Source organism: Thalassophryne amazonica, chromosome 2 (genome assembly GCF_902500255.1).
Source record: "Thalassophryne amazonica chromosome 2, fThaAma1.1, whole genome shotgun sequence".
Classification (NCBI taxonomy): Eukaryota; Metazoa; Chordata; class Actinopteri; order Batrachoidiformes; family Batrachoididae; genus Thalassophryne; species Thalassophryne amazonica.
Genome location: NC_047104.1, coordinates 76826994 through 76845297, shown reverse-complemented (window position 1 = coordinate 76845297; position 18304 = coordinate 76826994). Strand labels below are relative to the sequence as shown.

At 43.2% G+C, this 18304-nt stretch overlaps 1 protein-coding gene across 2 annotated transcripts in view; it reads right to left on the bottom strand.

Moving 5' to 3' along the window:
* The window catches only part of greb1 (growth regulating estrogen receptor binding 1), a 118425-nt gene that overhangs the window by 60381 nt on the left and 39740 nt on the right, over nucleotides 1-18304 (bottom strand). For both annotated transcript variants that reach the window (XM_034188115.1, XM_034188125.1), the window contains one exon: nucleotides 6572-6757. In XM_034188115.1, the coding sequence (XP_034044006.1) occupies nucleotides 6572-6757 (186 nt within the window). The remainder of the gene's footprint in view (nucleotides 1-6571; nucleotides 6758-18304) is intronic.

The window sequence follows — 18304 nt, the reverse complement described above, 5'->3', positions numbered from 1 at the left end:
ACGTGGAATGTCACCTCGATGGGGGGGAGTGCGCCAGAGCTTGTGAGGGAGGTTGAGAGGTACTGACGAGAGATAGTCGGGCTCACCTCCACGCACAGCTTGGACTCTGGTACCCAACTCCTGGAGGGAGCTGGGTGCTCCACTTTTCTGGCATTGCCCACGGGGAGAGGCGGTGGGTGGGGGTAGCATTGCTCATTGCTCCCCAGCTCAGTCGCCATGTGTTGGAGTTCACCCTGGTGAACGAGAGGGTCGCGACCCTATGCCTTTGGGTTGGGGACAGGTCTCTCACTGTTTTCTCGGCCTAATGGCCGAGTGGCAGTGCAGAGTACCCGACCTTTTGGAGTCCCTGGGAGGGGTACTAGATAGTCCTCCGCCTGGGGACTCCATTGTTCTCCTGGGGCCCACGCGGGCCGCGACAGTGAGATTATTATTAATATATAAATAAAAATGAATAAAAAAAATTACAATTTGTAATACATTTGACTCTTTTACGACAACAAATGCTGAGCCATTAATTATTATACAGAAACCAAATGCACACAAACGTGCTGAGATGTGAACAGCTTAATGCTAACTTTAACATTGAAAATCCCACAGACATGCTAACGTATTAGCATCGGTCCCATTTTTAAGTTATGAAATACAACTATCAACTGTTTCAGAAGACCATAACAGGTCGGTTTAACATAAAAAAGGCAAATATTACTCACAGCCATATGCTCTGTAGGGTTTTAGCGGGGAAAAGTTAAGATAAAGCGAAATAAAACAAAGAACCAACAAAGCACTGATTCACTGGTTCAAAGCAAAGCCACACCCTGCTCTACTTGGGGAAGGTCTGCCAATGTTCCCACGAAGACAGCACTCAAAAAAGAGAATGTTTGAACCAACTTAAAAAAGTGTTACAACTTGTAAAAACCTGAATGAATTAAGTTGTTTGAACTTAAGTTTGTAAGTTAGAGTTGATTTAACTTTCAAAGTTAAAGTCAAACAACTTCATTCAGGTTTTTACAAAATGTAACACTTTCTTAAGTTGGTTCAAACATTCACTTTTTTCAGTCAGGGAGGACGACCGTGGTTCATGGCAAGCAGTAAACAGAGCAGAGAGGAGTTAAAATTCACTCATCCCTTCCTCCGCGGTGTGGTGCCATTCACACTGACATTGCTGCTGCTTTGATTAGCACAGAATGGGATGTTGCTTTGACAATGAGAGTATCATACAGTATTGTTCACAATAATACTAGTGCTATGTGACTAAAAAGATTAATCCAGGTTTTGAGTATATTTCTTATTGCTACATGGGAAACAAGGTACCAGTAGATTCAGTAGATTCTCACAAATCCAACAAGACCAAGCATTCATGCATTCATGCACACTCTTAAGGCTATGAAATTGGGCTATTAGTTAAAAAAAAGTAGAAAAGGGGGTGTTCACAATAATAGTAGTGTGGCATTCAGTCAGTGAGTTCGTCAATTTTATGGAACAAACAGATGTGAATCAGGTGTCCCCTATTTAAAGATGAAGCCAGCGCCTGTTGAACATGCTTTTCTCTTTGAAAGCCTGAGGAAAATGGGACATTCAAGACATTGTTCAGAAGAACAGTGTAGTTTGATTAAAAAGTTGATTGGAGAGGGGAAAACGTATACGCAGGTGCAAAAAAATTATAGGCTGTTCATCTACAATGATCTCCACTGCTTTAAAATGGACCAAAAAAAACAGACGTGTGGAAGAAAATGGAAAACAACCATCAAAATGGATAGAAGAATAACCAGAATGGCAAAGGCTCACCCATTGATCAGCTCCAGGATGATCAAAGACAGTCTGGAGTTACCTGTAAGTGCTGTGACAGTTAGAAGACGCCTGTGTGAAGCTAATTTATTTGCAAGAATCCCCCGCAAAGTCCCTCTGTTAAATAAAAGACGTGCAGAAGAGGTTACAATTTGCCAAAGAACACATCAACTGGCCTAAAGAGAAATGGGGGAATATTTTGTGAACTGATGAGAGTAAAACTGTTCTTTTTGGGTCCAAGGGCCGCAGACAGTTTGTGAGACGACCCCCAAACTCTGAATTCAAGCCAAAGTTCACAGTGAAGACAGTGAAGCATGGTGGTGCAAGCATCATGATATGGGCATGTTTCTCCTACTATGGTGATGGGCCTATGTATCGCATACCAGGTATCATGGATCAGTTAGGATATGTCAAAATACTTGAAGAGTTCATGTTGTCTTATGCTGAAGAGGACATGCTCTTGAAATGGGTGTTTTAACAAGACAATGACCCCAAGCACACTAGTAAACAAGCAAAATCTTGGTTCCAAACCAACAAAATTAATGCCTCGCAGATGTGAAGAAATCATGAAAAACTGTTGTTATACAACTAAATACTAGTTTAGTGATTCACAGGATTGCTAAAAAAGCAGTTTGAACATAATAGTTCTGAGTTTGTAGCATCAACAGCAGATGCTACTATTATTGTGAACACCCCCTTTTCTACTTTTTTTTTTACTAATAGCCCAGTTTCATAGCCTTAAGAGTGTGCATATCATGAATGCTTGGTCTTGTTGGATTTGTGAGAATCTACTGAATCTACTGGTACCTTGTTTCCCATGTAACAATAAGAAATATACTCAAAACCTGGATTAATCTTTTTAGTCACATAGCACTACTATTATTCTGAGCAAAGACACTCAAATAACCTGCAATTCAGCGCAGCTCCCCAGGAGCTGGGGTCTAGGGCCTTGTGGGGCCCCAGAAACCAAATAAAATTTTCATCTATTGATACATTTGCAACATCTCCTGGAAGAATAAATCTCAAAATTAGTGCATATTTAAATGATCCTAGATTCAACCTTTCATTTGAACCATCAATGATCATGTTGAAATAACAGAATACAATATGGAAGTAGGACCTGGAATGATTTTCATTTAAGTTGTAAACCAAATTATGCATTAACTCAGAACAATTAAACTACATGAAATTCATGAAGACTGAAAAGACGGTTAAATCATGTTAAAAACCACAGCTAAAGATTGTAGAATATTTTAAAAATCAGGGTAAAATATCAATAACATACCTTATAGTAAAAAGCCACACATTCTTGTGTAAATTCCTGTAAATCCACTCAAAGCCACAGTGTCTTTTTTCCCATGAAAAAAGTCTACATTAATAAAAACTAATTTATATTGTTGTGTAAATTCATGTAGCCTAAATTCATTCAAAGCCACAGTGTATTTTTTCATGAAGCCAGCAACAATTCCATGGATTCTTGTCCTTATCACTTTTTCAAACCGTCTTTCTCACCGTCTTCGCTCTGTCTGATGTCGCTCCGTGACACAGACATGCTGCAAAATTGTTCTTTTAAAAACTTGAAAGTTCTAAAAGTGTGCGATGTTCACATGCTACTTTTAGTCCCGCATTACAACTGTCGTAACAGCCAGGCTTTGAGTGGCATTTTCCTCCGCGAATCTCCGCGGATCCGAGGAAACTGATTTGTATCTGTAACACACAGATCAGTGTCCGTGGACTTATAAAACTTGCATGATGTCGTAAAAAAAGACCGCTTTGCGATAAGCATTTTAAAAACTCAGTAACGATCACGATTAAAGAGTACAACACTAACACCCCCCCCCACCCACCCACCCACCCATGATAAAATCCTCGGAATCCCGCGGATCCGCTGAGTTTTCACAGCCCTGATGTGGCAACTGAATTCATTTTGCTTCTTGATGCATCAATCAGTAGCACCATGTTTCAAAAAGAAATAAGGCCAATGCAACTTACATATAATTTTCTTCTTCATGACACACGTTTGGAAATGTGACTAATAATCTGGTGCAAAATAAAGTGTGGCCTTTGCTGCTACACCATATCATATGCAGTGCTTTTAGAAAAAAGCACATACGAGTAATGTCACTATCAGCTTTGATTTCTGTGGCGATTGTATAACCTCACAACAAATCCAACAATGTTTCAGACTTAATGGACACTGTTGCATTAATCAAAATGCTAGATTTGGCTTTTCCATCTGATTTCTGATCATGGAAATTGAGACAACGCAAGAGTCTCTGCACGACAGATGCCAAACCTGCAGGTAAGGCTTACATAATTCGCTATCAAAATTATTGCTACATACTGCAGCATTCCGATTTCTATCAAATTATCCTGGTATGAACATTCACACGACTCTGCGATTCAAAAATATCATGCAAATCAGGGTACCTATGTGCGTAAACACACTCAGCGTTATACTACACATCACTGCACTTTGACATTTAGAATAAAGCTGATTTATGCTCAAAAATGGACACAGTGTTGTGTGTTGGGGGGTTTGGCTGGATGTTTTTGTGTTGTTTTCTTTTCTTTGCTCTCCAGGTGGTATGCAAACTGTTTTTTGTCTGTGGAGAAGGTGCTGGCAGAAGAGTCCTTCACCCTCATCAGTATGATTTGCAGCACCTGTGGATGATGCTCACGTGCAAACTTAAAGACTTTCAGCTGAAGCAGATAATGAGATGGCGTTCTGCATTTAAGCCATGAGTGATTCAAGCAGAATTGCCGGGAACTCGACCTTGTGACGTTCGTTTGTGAGACGCTGAGGACCGCGCCTGGGTTTGACACATCGTGCCTGTGAAGGAGGACGGGTGAGGGACACATGCTGTCAGCACACATCAGAGGTGATTGATTGTCTGAATAAGTGTTAACAGTAATTTGGTATTTTGTTACGCAGTATATGTGAATATTGATGAGAGTTGTGCAGCTCGCTTCTCACGGCCGTGGCGTGCGGACAGATGATCCTCCACCTGTTGTGAGAAGCTGCTCATTTACATAAAGCTTAAATTCAGACCTGAATGTGTTGCTGATAGTGTGTGCCTTTGAAGGATATTAGTTGTAGCTGTTGACTTACCTCACCTCTTCTATCCTTCACAGAATCAGTTTGTCGTGTCCACCTGGGGGGTGTTTGGCGGTGAATGTGAGTCCAGAAGCGCCGGGCTTCGATCCCTTTGGGCGCTGGAGAGCGCGCCGTCCTTCACTCCGCCAGACAAACGCACTTTATGTTGTACACCGAGTTTTGCACAAGAGGGGGATAATAAAATTGTTTTGTTTTTTGGAACCGCTTTCTGGTTATTTAGCGCTGGGTTCAGTCAGACGCAGGTCCGCTCCTCAACCCGCGTCGGCACATAACACACAGATATGGACAGAGCCTTCTATCTGCACTCTGCATTTATTTTGTCTGTATAAGTGTCTGTTATGTGAAAGCTAACAGATACAGACAAAACAGAGCATACTAACAAAATATGAGGGGGCAGTGTAGCCAAAGTTTAAGCAAGACACACCCATAAGTAAACAGACATGACAAAGACCGTTGACAATGGTAGAATATTTTGACAAGAGTTTAAAATATAAAATCTTGTAGTGAAGCATTTAAAGTCCCCATAAACTGTGCCTGTATACATTGCTGCCTCCGTTTTTTTTTGTCTTTTGCAGGATAAATATTATAACTGCTTCAACCATTCAACCAATTATTAAAAGGGTCTCCAGTGCCCTCTAGTGGATGTTTTGTTGACATTTGTGCCAACGTAAAGGATTTATGCAAGTATATGCACAGTGATGGTTACACTGTTTGAAACCCACGGATAGATTTATGTACACAAATAGAGTGAAAATCAGCCTTAACCTCTGGGGCCGACGCCGTCATATACGGCGGCTGAGTACAAGTTTTACTAAATTATAAATAACCTTTTAATGATAACAGATAGAAACATACTTTTTTTTTTGCTGAAAAGTAAACTCCACAGACCTTTGAGCCAGGCATCCACCATGTTTGTAGTCCTCATAGAAGCTGTGTGATGACATGCGCAAAGTGAGTGTGAGCCCTCTGGCTTCTGGCTCCATGCATAAAAGTGCAGTGTTGCACATATGAATGGGGGTGGGGGGGTGGGGGGGGGTGTTAACAGGGCCTCAAACTGTGAAGATAGGTTGTTTACAGTGCAGGAACACATTCCAAGAGGGAGTCAATGGAAGTAAAAAGTTTGTGTTGTAAGCCTTTGTGTAACAGCAGACAGAAACTGCTTTGAGATATGGCATAAAGACAAACAAAATGCATAGACCATTTTGTATATATTGTTTGTATATATTGCATTTGTGTTTATTGTTAGAACCTTTATTTTGTACATTATTTTGTACAAGATCCCAAACTACCTTTACACATTGTCAAAATAGTTGTTTATTATAGTTTGCTATTTGTTTGTAACAGTTTGTTTGTTTATTATAGTTGTTTATTATTATAGTTAGTTTGTTCACACATTTGAATAAATGTGTGTGAAAATTATTGTCCGCTTTATTTTTCCCTTCTTATTTCTGATTGTAAATCTTTATTACACTTATAAAACACCACTATAGCATATATATATATATATATATATTCTGAAAGTACAGGTTGTCCTGAAAAAAGAGACATACCACTTGATTGTGGGATGCAGGGTGAGCTTTTAACAGCAATAATAAATCATTTATGCCAGGTGAGTGAACTGTCCAAAAAATGCCCTCGGATCCCAGAGGGTTAAGACATTAAACTCACCGAGTTGAACAAGGTAGTATACGGTGAGCAGAATCTGCATCTCAACTGACAGTGGCTGAACTGGGGATGGCCCGTACTGCTGGTAGATCCTGGGGAGAGTCTGGGAGCTGAGGTAGCAACTCTGAAGCAGAGAACTGACAAGCACTTCACTAATGTTGCCAGTCAGTTGAGGAAGAGGACCATGGCCTGTGTTAACAGAAGTCATTGTAATTAAATTATGGGATTAAATAGGACAGCACGGTAAAATTAAGTGAGGCAAAATGGCACAGGTAACGATGTGGGATGGAAACGTACAGTATGTCCACAAAGTATTCACAACGCTGCACTTTTCCACATTTTTATGTTACAGCCTTATTCCAAAATTGATGAAATTCATTTTTCCTCAAACTTCTACAAACAATACCCCATAATGACAATACGAAAAAAGTTTTTTTGTTTTTTTTTTGAGATTTTGGCAAATTTGCACAAACCAAGCATGAAGTCAAAGAAATTGTCTGTAGACCTCCGAGACAGGATTGTCTCGAGGCACAAATCTGGGGAAGGGTACAGAATCATTTCTGCTGCTTTGAAGGTCCCAATGAGCACAGTGGCCCCCATAAGCAATAAATGGAAGAAGTTCGGATCCACCAGGACTTTTCCTTGAGCTAGCCACCCATCAGAATCAGAATAAGAAAATCTTTATTGTCAAAGTAACAATGTGACATTGTACAACGAAATTAAGGTGCTGTCTCGAGTATTCCAATTACTCCGATTGTTCTGAATCCGATTACTGATTACTCCTTGAAAAAGTGAGTAGTGAGTTAGTGATTACTCAATTTTAAAAGTATGTAAGTTAGATTACTAATTACTTCATTAGTTATATTCAGCAGTTGCCAAAATCTTGTCAGCAGCTGCTGAAAGTTATTAAAGTAACGAAAGTGTGGCACCACTGACCGTCTCTACAGTACAAGTATGTAACAAATATGAATAGGTAGATACAGTGAGGAAAATAGGTATTTGAACACCCTGCAATTTTGCAAGTTCTCCCACTTAGAAATTATGGAGGGGTCTGAAATTTTCATGTTAGGTGCATGTCCACTATGAGAGACATAATCTAAAAACAAAATCTGGAAATCACAATGTATAATTTTTTTAATAATTTATTTGTATGATACTGCTGCAAATAAGTATTTGAACACCTGTGGAAATCAATGTTAATATTTGGTACAGTAGCCTTTGTTTGCATTTACAGAGGTCAAACGTTTCATGTAGTTTTTCACCAGGTTTGCACACACTGCAGCAGGGATTTTGGTCCATTCCTCCATACAGATCTTCTCTAGATCTTTCAGGTTTGGAGTTTCAGCTCCCTCCAAAGATTTTCTATTGAGTTCAGGTCTGGAGACTGGCCAGGCCACTCCAGGACCTTGAAATGCTTCTTACGGAGCCCCTCCTTAGTTGCCCTGGCTGTGTGTTTGGGGTCATTGTCATGCTGGAAGACCCAGCCATGACCCATCTTCAATGCTCTTACTGAGGGAAGGAGGTTGTTTGCCAAAATCTCGCAATACATGACCCCATCCATCCTCCCTTCAATACGGTGCAGTCGTCCTGTCCCCTTTGCAGAAGAGCACCCCCAGAGTATGATGTTTCCACCCCCATGCTTCATGGTTGGGATGGTTTTCTTGGGGTTGTTCTCATGCTCTAAACATGGTAAATGGAGGTGATTTCAAAAAGCTCTATTCTGGTCTCATCTGACCACATAACCTTCTCCCATGCCTCCTCTGGATCATCCAGATGGTCACTGGTGAACATGAAATGGGCCTGGACATGTGCTGGCTTGAGCAGGGGGACCTTGCTGCCCTGCAGGATTTTAAACCATGACAGCATCATGTGTTACTAATGCAATCTTTGTGACTATGGTCCCAGCTCTCTTCAAGTCATTGACCAGGTCCTCCTGTGTAGTTCTGAGCTTTCTCAGAATCATCCTTACCCCACAAAGTGAGATCTTGCATGGAATCCCAGACTGAGGGAGATTGACAGTCATCTTGTGTTTCTTCCACTTTCTAACAAATAATCATAACAGTTGTTGTCTTCTACCAAGCTGCTTGCCTGTTGTCCTGTAGTCCATCCCAGCCATGTGCAGGTCTACAGTTTTGTCCCTGGTGTCCTTAGAAAGCTTTTTGGTGTTGGCTATGGTGGACAAGTTGGAGTGTGATTGACTGAGTGTGTGAACAGTTGTCTTTTATACAGGTAACAAGTTCAAACAGGTGCAATTAATACAGCTAAGAGTGCAGAATAAGAGGGCTTCTTACAGAAAAATTAACAGGTCTGTGAGAGCCAGAATTCTTGCTAGTTGGTCGGTGTTCAAATACTTATTTGCAGCAGTAACATACAAATAAATTATAAAAAAATCATACATTGTGATCCAGATTTTTTTTTTAGATTATGTCTCTCACAGTGGACATGCACCTAAGATGAAAATTTCAGACCCCTCCATGATTTCTAAGTGGGAGAACTTGCAAAATCGCAGGGTGTTCAAATACTTATTTTCCTCACTGTAGATAAAGGGTCTATAAATAGGGGGAATGAACACCTAGACTATTGTCAATCATACAGTTGTGCTCAAAAGATGACATACCCTGGCAGAATTTTAGATCTTCTTTTGCCCATTTATCAGAGAATATTAAGGATAACACAAAAACCTTTCTTTCCCTTATGGTTAGTGGTTGTGTGATGCCAATTATTATCAAACATCTGTGTTTACTCTTTTTAAATCATAATGACAACAGAAAGTAACCAAATGACCCTGATCAAACATTTACATACCCTGGTGATTCTGGCCTGATAAAATGCGCACAGGCTGCCCCAAACTGGTTTAAATGGGCACAAAAGGTAATTATCCTCACCTGTGATCTGTTTGCTTGTAATCTGTGTGTGTGTATAAAATGTCAGATTCTGGGGTCCTGACAGACTGTTGCATCTTTCATCCAGTGCTGCACTGAGGTTTCTGGTTTCTGAGTCACAGGAAAAGCAAAAGAATTGTCAAACAAAAGATCATTGAATTGTATAAAGTAGGAAAGGGATATAAAAAGGTATCCAAGGGCTGAGAATGCCAAGGCGGCATTCAAGGCGGTGTTCAAACTCTAAATAAGAAGTGGAAAATGAGGGATGCTGTTGGAACCAAACCATGGTCAGGTAGACCAACAAAAATCTCAGCAACAACTGCCAGGAAAATTGTTTGGGATGCATAGAAAAACCCACAAATAACTTCAGCTGAAATACAGGACTCTCTGAAAAAAACTGTGCGGCTGTTTCAAGATGCACAAAAAGGAGGCACTTGAAGAAAGATGGGCTGCATGGTCGAGTCGCCAGAAAAAATGCAAATGCCAAACAGCACAGAAAACAAAGTAATTTGGAGTGATGAGACCAAAATTTAACTTTTTGGCCACAACAATAAATGTTAGATGGATGGATGGATAGACCCATACAGAGATACAGAACAAGACATAAACAGTTAATAACAGTGAATAAAAAGTAAGAAGAATAAAAATAAATAAGTAAAAAACATACAAATACTAAGACCTCCTACTGAACTTGATTGTTAGCGGTGTTTTATGGTATTTGTTAAGGACTGTGACTGATATAGGAACAAAGGAGTTTCTATATCGATTCAGTCTGCAGTGGGGGACTCTAAAACGCCTGCCTGATGGTAGCAACTCGTATTGCGTGCGCAGGACACGGGAGGGGTCAGAAAGAATTCTGTCCGCTTGCTTCAGCACACACTGATCAAAAATTGACTGAGGATTGTCATACTGTTTCAAACCGATGATTTTCATTGCTGTGAGGACATGGTAGTTTAATTTTGATTTTAGAGACACAGGAAGGTTCCCAAACCAAGTGGTTATGCCATATCTTATAATGCTTTTCAGAACTGCCTGATAAAACAGTAACATAATTTTTTGGTTGACTCCATGAAAACACAAACGCCACAGTCGTTGATTCGATTGGGAACATAACCAGTCAACATGAGTGTTCCATGAAGGGAGCTGTCTATATAGACACCAAGATATTTGTATGATTGCACCTGTGTGATTGGTTGCTGGTGTATAATTACAGGGTTGTGATTGCCAACTAACTTTGGATCAAAAATGACTTCCTCTGTCTTTATAACATTTACAGTAAGGTGAGTGGAGTTACACCACTCAGCAAACTGCCTTACTTCTGAATGATAGATATCCAAATCATCATTCTGCTGAAGTAAGCACAGAATTGCTGAGTCGTCTGAATATTTAAAAATGTAGTTCCCAGGGTGCTTGGCTGAACACTCATTAGTATATAAAGTAAAAAGGACAGGTGAGCTCACACATCCCTGCAGTACTCCAGTACTGATGTCTTGATTTGGGATAGGCTGGAATTTACCTTGACCTGCTGTGTTCTGTTTGTCAAAAAAGAGTGAAACCACTGTATAAGTGATGGGTTGATGTCCAACACTATAAGTTTCTGAATTAGTAAGTATGGCTGAAGCATATTAAAGGCAGAGCTGAAATCAATAAAAAGTAATTTGTTGTGTTTGTTACAGAGGGCTGAACGAGATCACGGTTCACAACCGATACCCGTTACCTCTGTTGGATTCAGTGTTCACGCCCCTGCATGGAGCCCAAATTTTCACGAAATTGGATCTTAGGAATGCTTATCACCTGGTTCGGATCCGGGAGGGAGACGAGTGGAAGACGGCATTTAACACCCCGTTAGGTCACTTTGAGTACCTGGTCATGCCGTTCGGCCTCACCAATGCGCCTGCGACGTTCCAAGCGTTGGTTAATGACGTCTTGCGGGACTTCCTGCATCAGTTTGTCTTCGTATATCTAGACGGATCGGTGCGAAGCCACGTTTAGGGAGTTGAAACACCGGTTCTCGACTGCACCGGTTCTGGTGCAGCCCGATCCCAATCGCCAGTTCGTAGTTGAAGTGGACGCCTCTGACTCAGGGATAGGAGCCGTGCTATCCCAGAGCGGGGAGTCCGACAAGGTTCTCCATCCATGTGCCTACTTTTCCCGCAGGTTGACCCCAGCTGAACGGAACTATGACGTCGGAATCGGGAACTTCTTGCGGTGAAGGAGGCTCTTGAGGAGTGGAGACACCTGTTGGAGGGAGCATCGGTACCATTTACGGTTTTCACGGACCATCGGAACCTGGAGTACATCCGGGCCGCGAAGCGTCTGAACCCCAGGCAAGCCCGCTGGTCGCTGTTCTTCGGGCGTTTGACTTCCGGATCACCTACCGCCCCGGGACAAAAAACCAACGATCTGACGCCCTTTCCCGGGTGCATGAAGAGGAGGTCAAGACCGAGCTGTCAGACCCCCCTGAAACCATCATCCCCAAGTCCACTGTCATGGCCACCCTTACCTGGGACGTGGAGAAGACCGTCCGGGAGGCCCTGACACGGAGCCCGAACCCGGGGACAGGTCCGAAGGACAAATTGTACATCCCACCAGAGGCCAGGGCTGCGGTCCTTGACTTCTGTCAGGGTTCCAAGCTCTCCTGTCATCCAGGGGTGCGAAGGACCGTGGCAGTGGTCCGGCAGCGCTTCTGGTGGGCGTCTATGGAAGCCGACGTCCGGGAGTATTTCCAGGCCTGCACCACCTGTGCCAGGGGCAAAGCCGACCACCACAAGGCCCAAGGCCTCCTCCAGCCTCTGCCCGTGCCTCATCGCCCCTGGTCTCATATTGGCCTGGACTTTGTCACGGGCCTCCCGCCGTCCCAGGGCATGACTTCCATCCTCACGATAGTGGACCGGTTCTCCAAGGCGGCCCACTTCGTGGCCCTCCCGAAGCTCCCGACGGCCCAGGAGACTGCAGACCTCCTGGTCCACCATGTCGTGCGTCTGCATGGGATTTCATCGGACACTGTCTCGGATCGTGGTCCTCAGTTCTCCTCCCAGGTCTGGAGGAGTTTCTGCAGGGAACTGGGGGCCACCGTCAGTCTCTCGTCTGGGTACCACCCCCAGACGAACGGGCAGGTAGAGCGGACGAACCAGGAACTGGAGCAGGCCCTCCGCTGCGTGACCTCCGCGCACCCGACGGCCTGGAGTGACCATCTGGCCTGGATTGAGTACGCGCATAATATCCAAGTTTCATCTGTCACCGGCCTCTCCCCGTTTGAGGTGTGTTTGGGGTACCAGCCCCCATTGTTTCCGCTAGTGGAGGGAGAGGTCGGGGTGACCTCGGTCCAGGCCCATCTGAGTAAGTGCCGTCGGGTGTGGCGTACCGCCCGCTCTGCCCTGCTCAGAGCCCGGACAAGGGCTAAGGCCCATGCAGACCGCCAGCATTCCCCGGCCCCTGCATACCAGCCCGGGCAGGAGGTCTGGCTATCCACTAAGGACATCCCCCTGCAGGTGGAATCCCAAAAGCTAAAGGACAGGTACATCGGACCATTTCCCATACTCAAAGTCCTCAGTCCGTGGATACACCCCGTTTTTCATGTGTCAAGACTCAAGCCCTGCCATACCTCACCACTGTGTGCCCCGGGACCAGCGCCGTCTCCTGCCTGGATCATCGACGGGGAACCCGCGTGGACAGTACGCCGGCTCCTGGACGTCCGTCGAAAGGGCCGGGGGTTCCAGTATCTGGTGGACTGGGAGGGTTATGGCCCCGAAGAGCGCTCCTGGGTGAAGAGGAGCTTCATCCTGGACCTGGCCCTCCTGGCCGACTTCTACACCCGTCACCCGGTCAAGCCTGGTCGGGTGCCAGGAGGCGCCCGTTGAGGGGGGGGTCCTGTTGTGTGGGCCACTGAAGAGGAGGTACTGCTGGCCCACCACCACAAGATGGCGCCCTGCTTGAAGTGCGGGCTTCAAGCATGAGAGGGCGTCGGAGCGACTGAGAGTGACAGCTGTCACTCATCATCCGTACCAGCTGTCACTCATCCACTACACATCACCACCACCATAAAGGCCGGACTGCAACTCCACCTCCCCGCCGAGAAATCAGCTACCAATCAGGTAACTTCTCTGCTGACTTACAAAGTAACAATCTGAACTTCTTTGCAGCCGTTTTTCTGTGGTGGTCCTTATCTGTGGGATTGGCGTTTGGTGTGATCAGCGACGGCTTCGCCTCACACCCCAAACCACATAAGTGGTTAAACAGGAGCTGCACGAGTGTGTGATTGGAGGTGGAGGTGCTCCCTCCTAACTAAACACTGACTGTGGGATTACTGAGTGTGCAAACTCACACTCATCAGTACTGTCTCTGTTCTCTGCCAGCAGTACCGGGTCTGACTGCTGAAGACAGTGGCCACCTGGGGCGCAGGGCTTGGCGGCTCCGGTGTTCTTCAGATCCGTTGGTGGTGGAAGCTGTGTGGGATCCGGCTCTTCTCTCGCCAGACGTCTTCTATCGTCGAGCCTGCCCACACGTCACCTTGTGTATAATTGACATTCCACCATATTGTTATTGTCTGTACTTCGTTGTGCGATTCACAACATTAAATTGTTACTTTTTGGCTTATCCATTGTCCGTTCATTAACACCCCCTGTTGTGGGTCCGTGTCACGACACTTTCACAACATAATTGGGCATATGATGAATTGTCATCAAGATGTTTTAAAACAAGATGCATGATGGTGGAAATCACATCTTCAGTGCATCGCCCTCGTCTGTAAGCAAACTGATGGATCTAATTTGCCATCAACATCTATTTTCCGCCTGCTCGCAATGTATTTCTCAAAGCATTTCATCACAACTGATGTCAATGCTATAGGCCTAAAATCATTGTTTTCAGTGGGGTTTGCCTTCTTGGGTGCCGGGATGATCATGGAATGTTTCCATAGGGCAGGGACTGTGTGAGTGTCTATGGACTGTTGAAAAACAGGACACCAAGCTGCAGTAACCTCCTGTGCAAATGTTTTTAACAAAAATGGTGAAATCCCGTCTGGCCCTGCAGCCTTTTTTAACGCAGCATGCCGAAGGAGACGTTCAACCTGTTGTGGATCAATCCAGTCTGTGTGACACATTATCAGAGCTGGGTAGGGAGTCCAGCTCCTTGTTACACTTTTCAGAGAAATCGTGTGTCTCAAATCTCAAATAAAAATCATTTAAATCATTGGCCATTTTAGAGTCATCAGGTGATATAAAGTTCTTTTTAGAAGGGTTCATGTTTGTGATAGCCTTCATAGAATCCCAGACTCTTAGTATCTGAAGTATTAAAATTAAGTTCTAAAAGCTCTTTGTTTTCTCCTTGCTACATACAATTGCTGATTAAGTTCTTCTTGTGCTAATCTCAGTGCAGCCTTATCATGAATTTTAAAAGCAATTTTCTTTCTATTGATACAGTCTTTGATTTGCTTAGTAATGAAGGGTTTATATTTGGATATATAACAACATCCTTTTTTGTGACAATACTTTCAGTACAAAAATAAATATAGTCTGTAACTGCCTCTGTTGCAGAGTCAAGGTCCTGGCTATGAAATATGTTCCAGTCTGTACTGAGAAAACAGCCTTTTAGAGTCTCAATACTGTCATTAGACCATACTGTTACTCGTTTTGTCTTTGGCTTAGAGCTCTTTAATACAGTCCTGTATGAAGATAATAAATGAACAGTGCTAATGGTCTGAGTTGGCTACAGGGGCCGTCAAGGTGGCAATATAGGCATTTTTCACATTACCGTAACATTTGTCTAGTATGCTGTTATTTCGCGTAGCACATCTCATGTATTGTTCATAATCCAGTAGCAATAGTTCCAATTTACAGTGACTGAAGTCACCCAGAATAAAAACCGTGCACCCGGTGTGTGTTGCAGCTGATTGTGTATACAGTCAGCTGTAAGACGCGCAGCCCTTGCTGCGTTTGCGCTGGGGGGACATATGCCGCACAAAGGATAATATTCCCATACTCCCTAGGTAAATACCAGGGCCTCAAGGATAGGCAGAGGAGTTCAGCGTCAGGAGTACATACCGTTGCTCTCACCGTAACCTGTCGACACCATTTGTCATTCACGTAGACCCCAATGCCTCCGCCTCTGCTCTTCCCTGAGGGTGATGTTCTGTCTGCCCGAAAAAGTGAAAATCCATCCACTTCAACCAGGGAATCTGCAATGTTCGAATGCAACCAGGTCTCAGTAAACACCATAGCGCCCACTTCCCGGTACTCATAGTAGGCTTTGGAGTTAATCTGAAGTTCGGTGATTTTGTGCTGCAGTGACCCTATGTTAGACAGGATCATTGACGGCAAGGGTGGTTTGTATCGGCGCCGGCGAGCCCGCTGTCTGACACCTGCTCTGCAGCCTCTCCTCCGTTGGCGTCTGCCTGTAAACTGGGCTCTGATTTCCTCAGGCAGGTCCGGGGCAGGGGAGACATCTGAGCACCGCAGGGACAGAAGGATATCTCTTGTGTATGTTAGCGGTGATACTGCAGTTGTGCCACATACTAACTGTTGACAGGGAGTTACTAGATGTATCAGAAGCAGAGTGAGGAGGAAGAGTATGGAACTGAGTGCCATGTCATGTCCTGTGGCATAATACTGGTAACGTTAATCCTTGCACATAAAAATGCTGGCGGTTCCTGGAGAATTACTGTTTAGCGTGCTAATAAGTTACTCAGTCTTAAAACAACACAATACGTGACAAGGAGGAACAAAAGACGATAAACGAACAAACTGCTATTATTGTTGTTACTGTGACCTAAACAAATTTGTTTAGGTCACAACAGCAAGAGCCAGAGTCGCCAGCAGAGCAGCGCCACACCCTGTTTCCAAATGTTACATCTGGAAAAGGAGTTGACAAGGCCTATGATGCAAGGTACACCATGCCTACTGTGAAACATGGAGGTGCACTGCTGATGTTTTGAGGATGTGTGAGCTACAAAGGCACAGGAAACTTGGTCAAAATTGATGGCAGGATGAATGCAGCATGTTATTAGAAAATGTCGGGGGAAAACTCAGCACGGGGCATACTTGGATTTTCCAACATGACAATGATCCAAAACACAAGGCTAAGTCATTGGCTACAGCAGAATAGGTTCTGCAAGTCTAGGGATGGGTATCGAAAACCAGTTCCTTTTAAGAATCAATAAGAAATGATTCGATCCACCGACATCAACAGGCTTTTTTCTTAACAATTCCGTTATCAGTTAAGCTCTGGTCCCACAAATAATGAACGATGAATAATGAGCCACGTAGCATGTTTTTTGATATGAGTCAAGTTACTCAACAAACGTGGAAGAATAGTGGCTCTTAAGGCCCCTGACACTTGCACGACTTTGATCTGCGTACTTGTAAACTCGTCTCAAACTTGTTGTAAACCAATGTAAACTGTGCGCAGCTTCGTGCAAGTGCACAAAAAATTTTTAGAAATGTTCCAAATCTCCATCACGCACTTCACGTGAATGCAAACAAGTCAAAAACACTTTGGCCCAATGTCAATTCTCTTTTGTATCCCTTCCCCTTGGCCCTACTCCTACCCCTACGCCTACCCCTTTAAACCAAGGGGTAAGGGTAACAGGGTATGCCTCTAGCCCTATGAATTGAGACACCCCTCAGCCTTACGGGGGAAAAAAAAACTGCCCATCTCAAACTGCCATCTTCATTATTTGTCAACATGGCAACCGAAGGGCAACTTGTTGCAGTAGCCTGTTTGCTCTTTTTTATTTTCTCGACTTTCTGTGTAAATGCAAAGAAATAGAAGTCACAGATTTCTTCGACGCACCGCAATCATGTCAGACAATTTTGTGGTATTAATTTAATTAATTAGCAATTTATAATAACAATAATAATAATAATAATAATAATAAATAATATTACTAATTAATTAATTACTAATTACTTAGTGCTAATAATACTAATAATAATTAATCATTAATAGTAGTAATGATTAATACTGCTAATTGATTAATCATTAATTGATTGATTGGTAATTAATTAATTAATAATTTAAATAAATAAACAATTAAAATATATCAGTCTGTGTGGAATGAATGGATACATTATACAAATATATACATTATACATTATATAAAGTTTCACTTTTTGAATGGAATTATTGAAATAAATCAAGTTTTTCATGATATTCTAATTATATGATCAGCACCTGTATGTATGTTATGGGCTGAATCAAGTTCTGTTAACCTTAATTAATTTCTTTTTCAAATTCTCCCATTTTTTGCATCCAGCCCTATTTCCTTTAGAAATTTCCTTGACAAATAATAGCAGTCTATTAGGACATCAGGTTATGTGTTACACATATACATGTGTGTGTATATATTTTCCAACTTACTCCCATTGGTGAAACATCTCCTCATTTTCTGCCTGAAAGCTTATTAGGAGACGAGTGTGCTCAGGGCTCCCTGTTTGTTTACAAAATGCACACGCGGTACGGACCTTGAAATCCAACAGCAGGGATCGCTATTATCCAAAGATTTATAAACATGCAAATTAACGTGCTTATCCTTTATCATGATTTTCTCCATTGTGAGATATGAAAGTGTCTTATCGTAGCGTTCGTGTGTATATGCATTATAACGCCTCAGCACACGAGCGAAGCTACGATATTCCTCAGAACGACAATATACGCAACATGCATTCAGCAGCATATACGTTGCTGTCATAGACAACTGTCTGTAAAGTTTTTTGGCAAGTTAGAACATTCGAAACAGCGTAATTTGTAATGAAAGCCGCTTACATTTGTGCGAGTCTTTCGGTTCCATGTTTGTTTCTGTGGAGACAGCAGTAAGCTCCTCCTACCCCTCCAAACGGAGTGTGCATCCAGATTCACC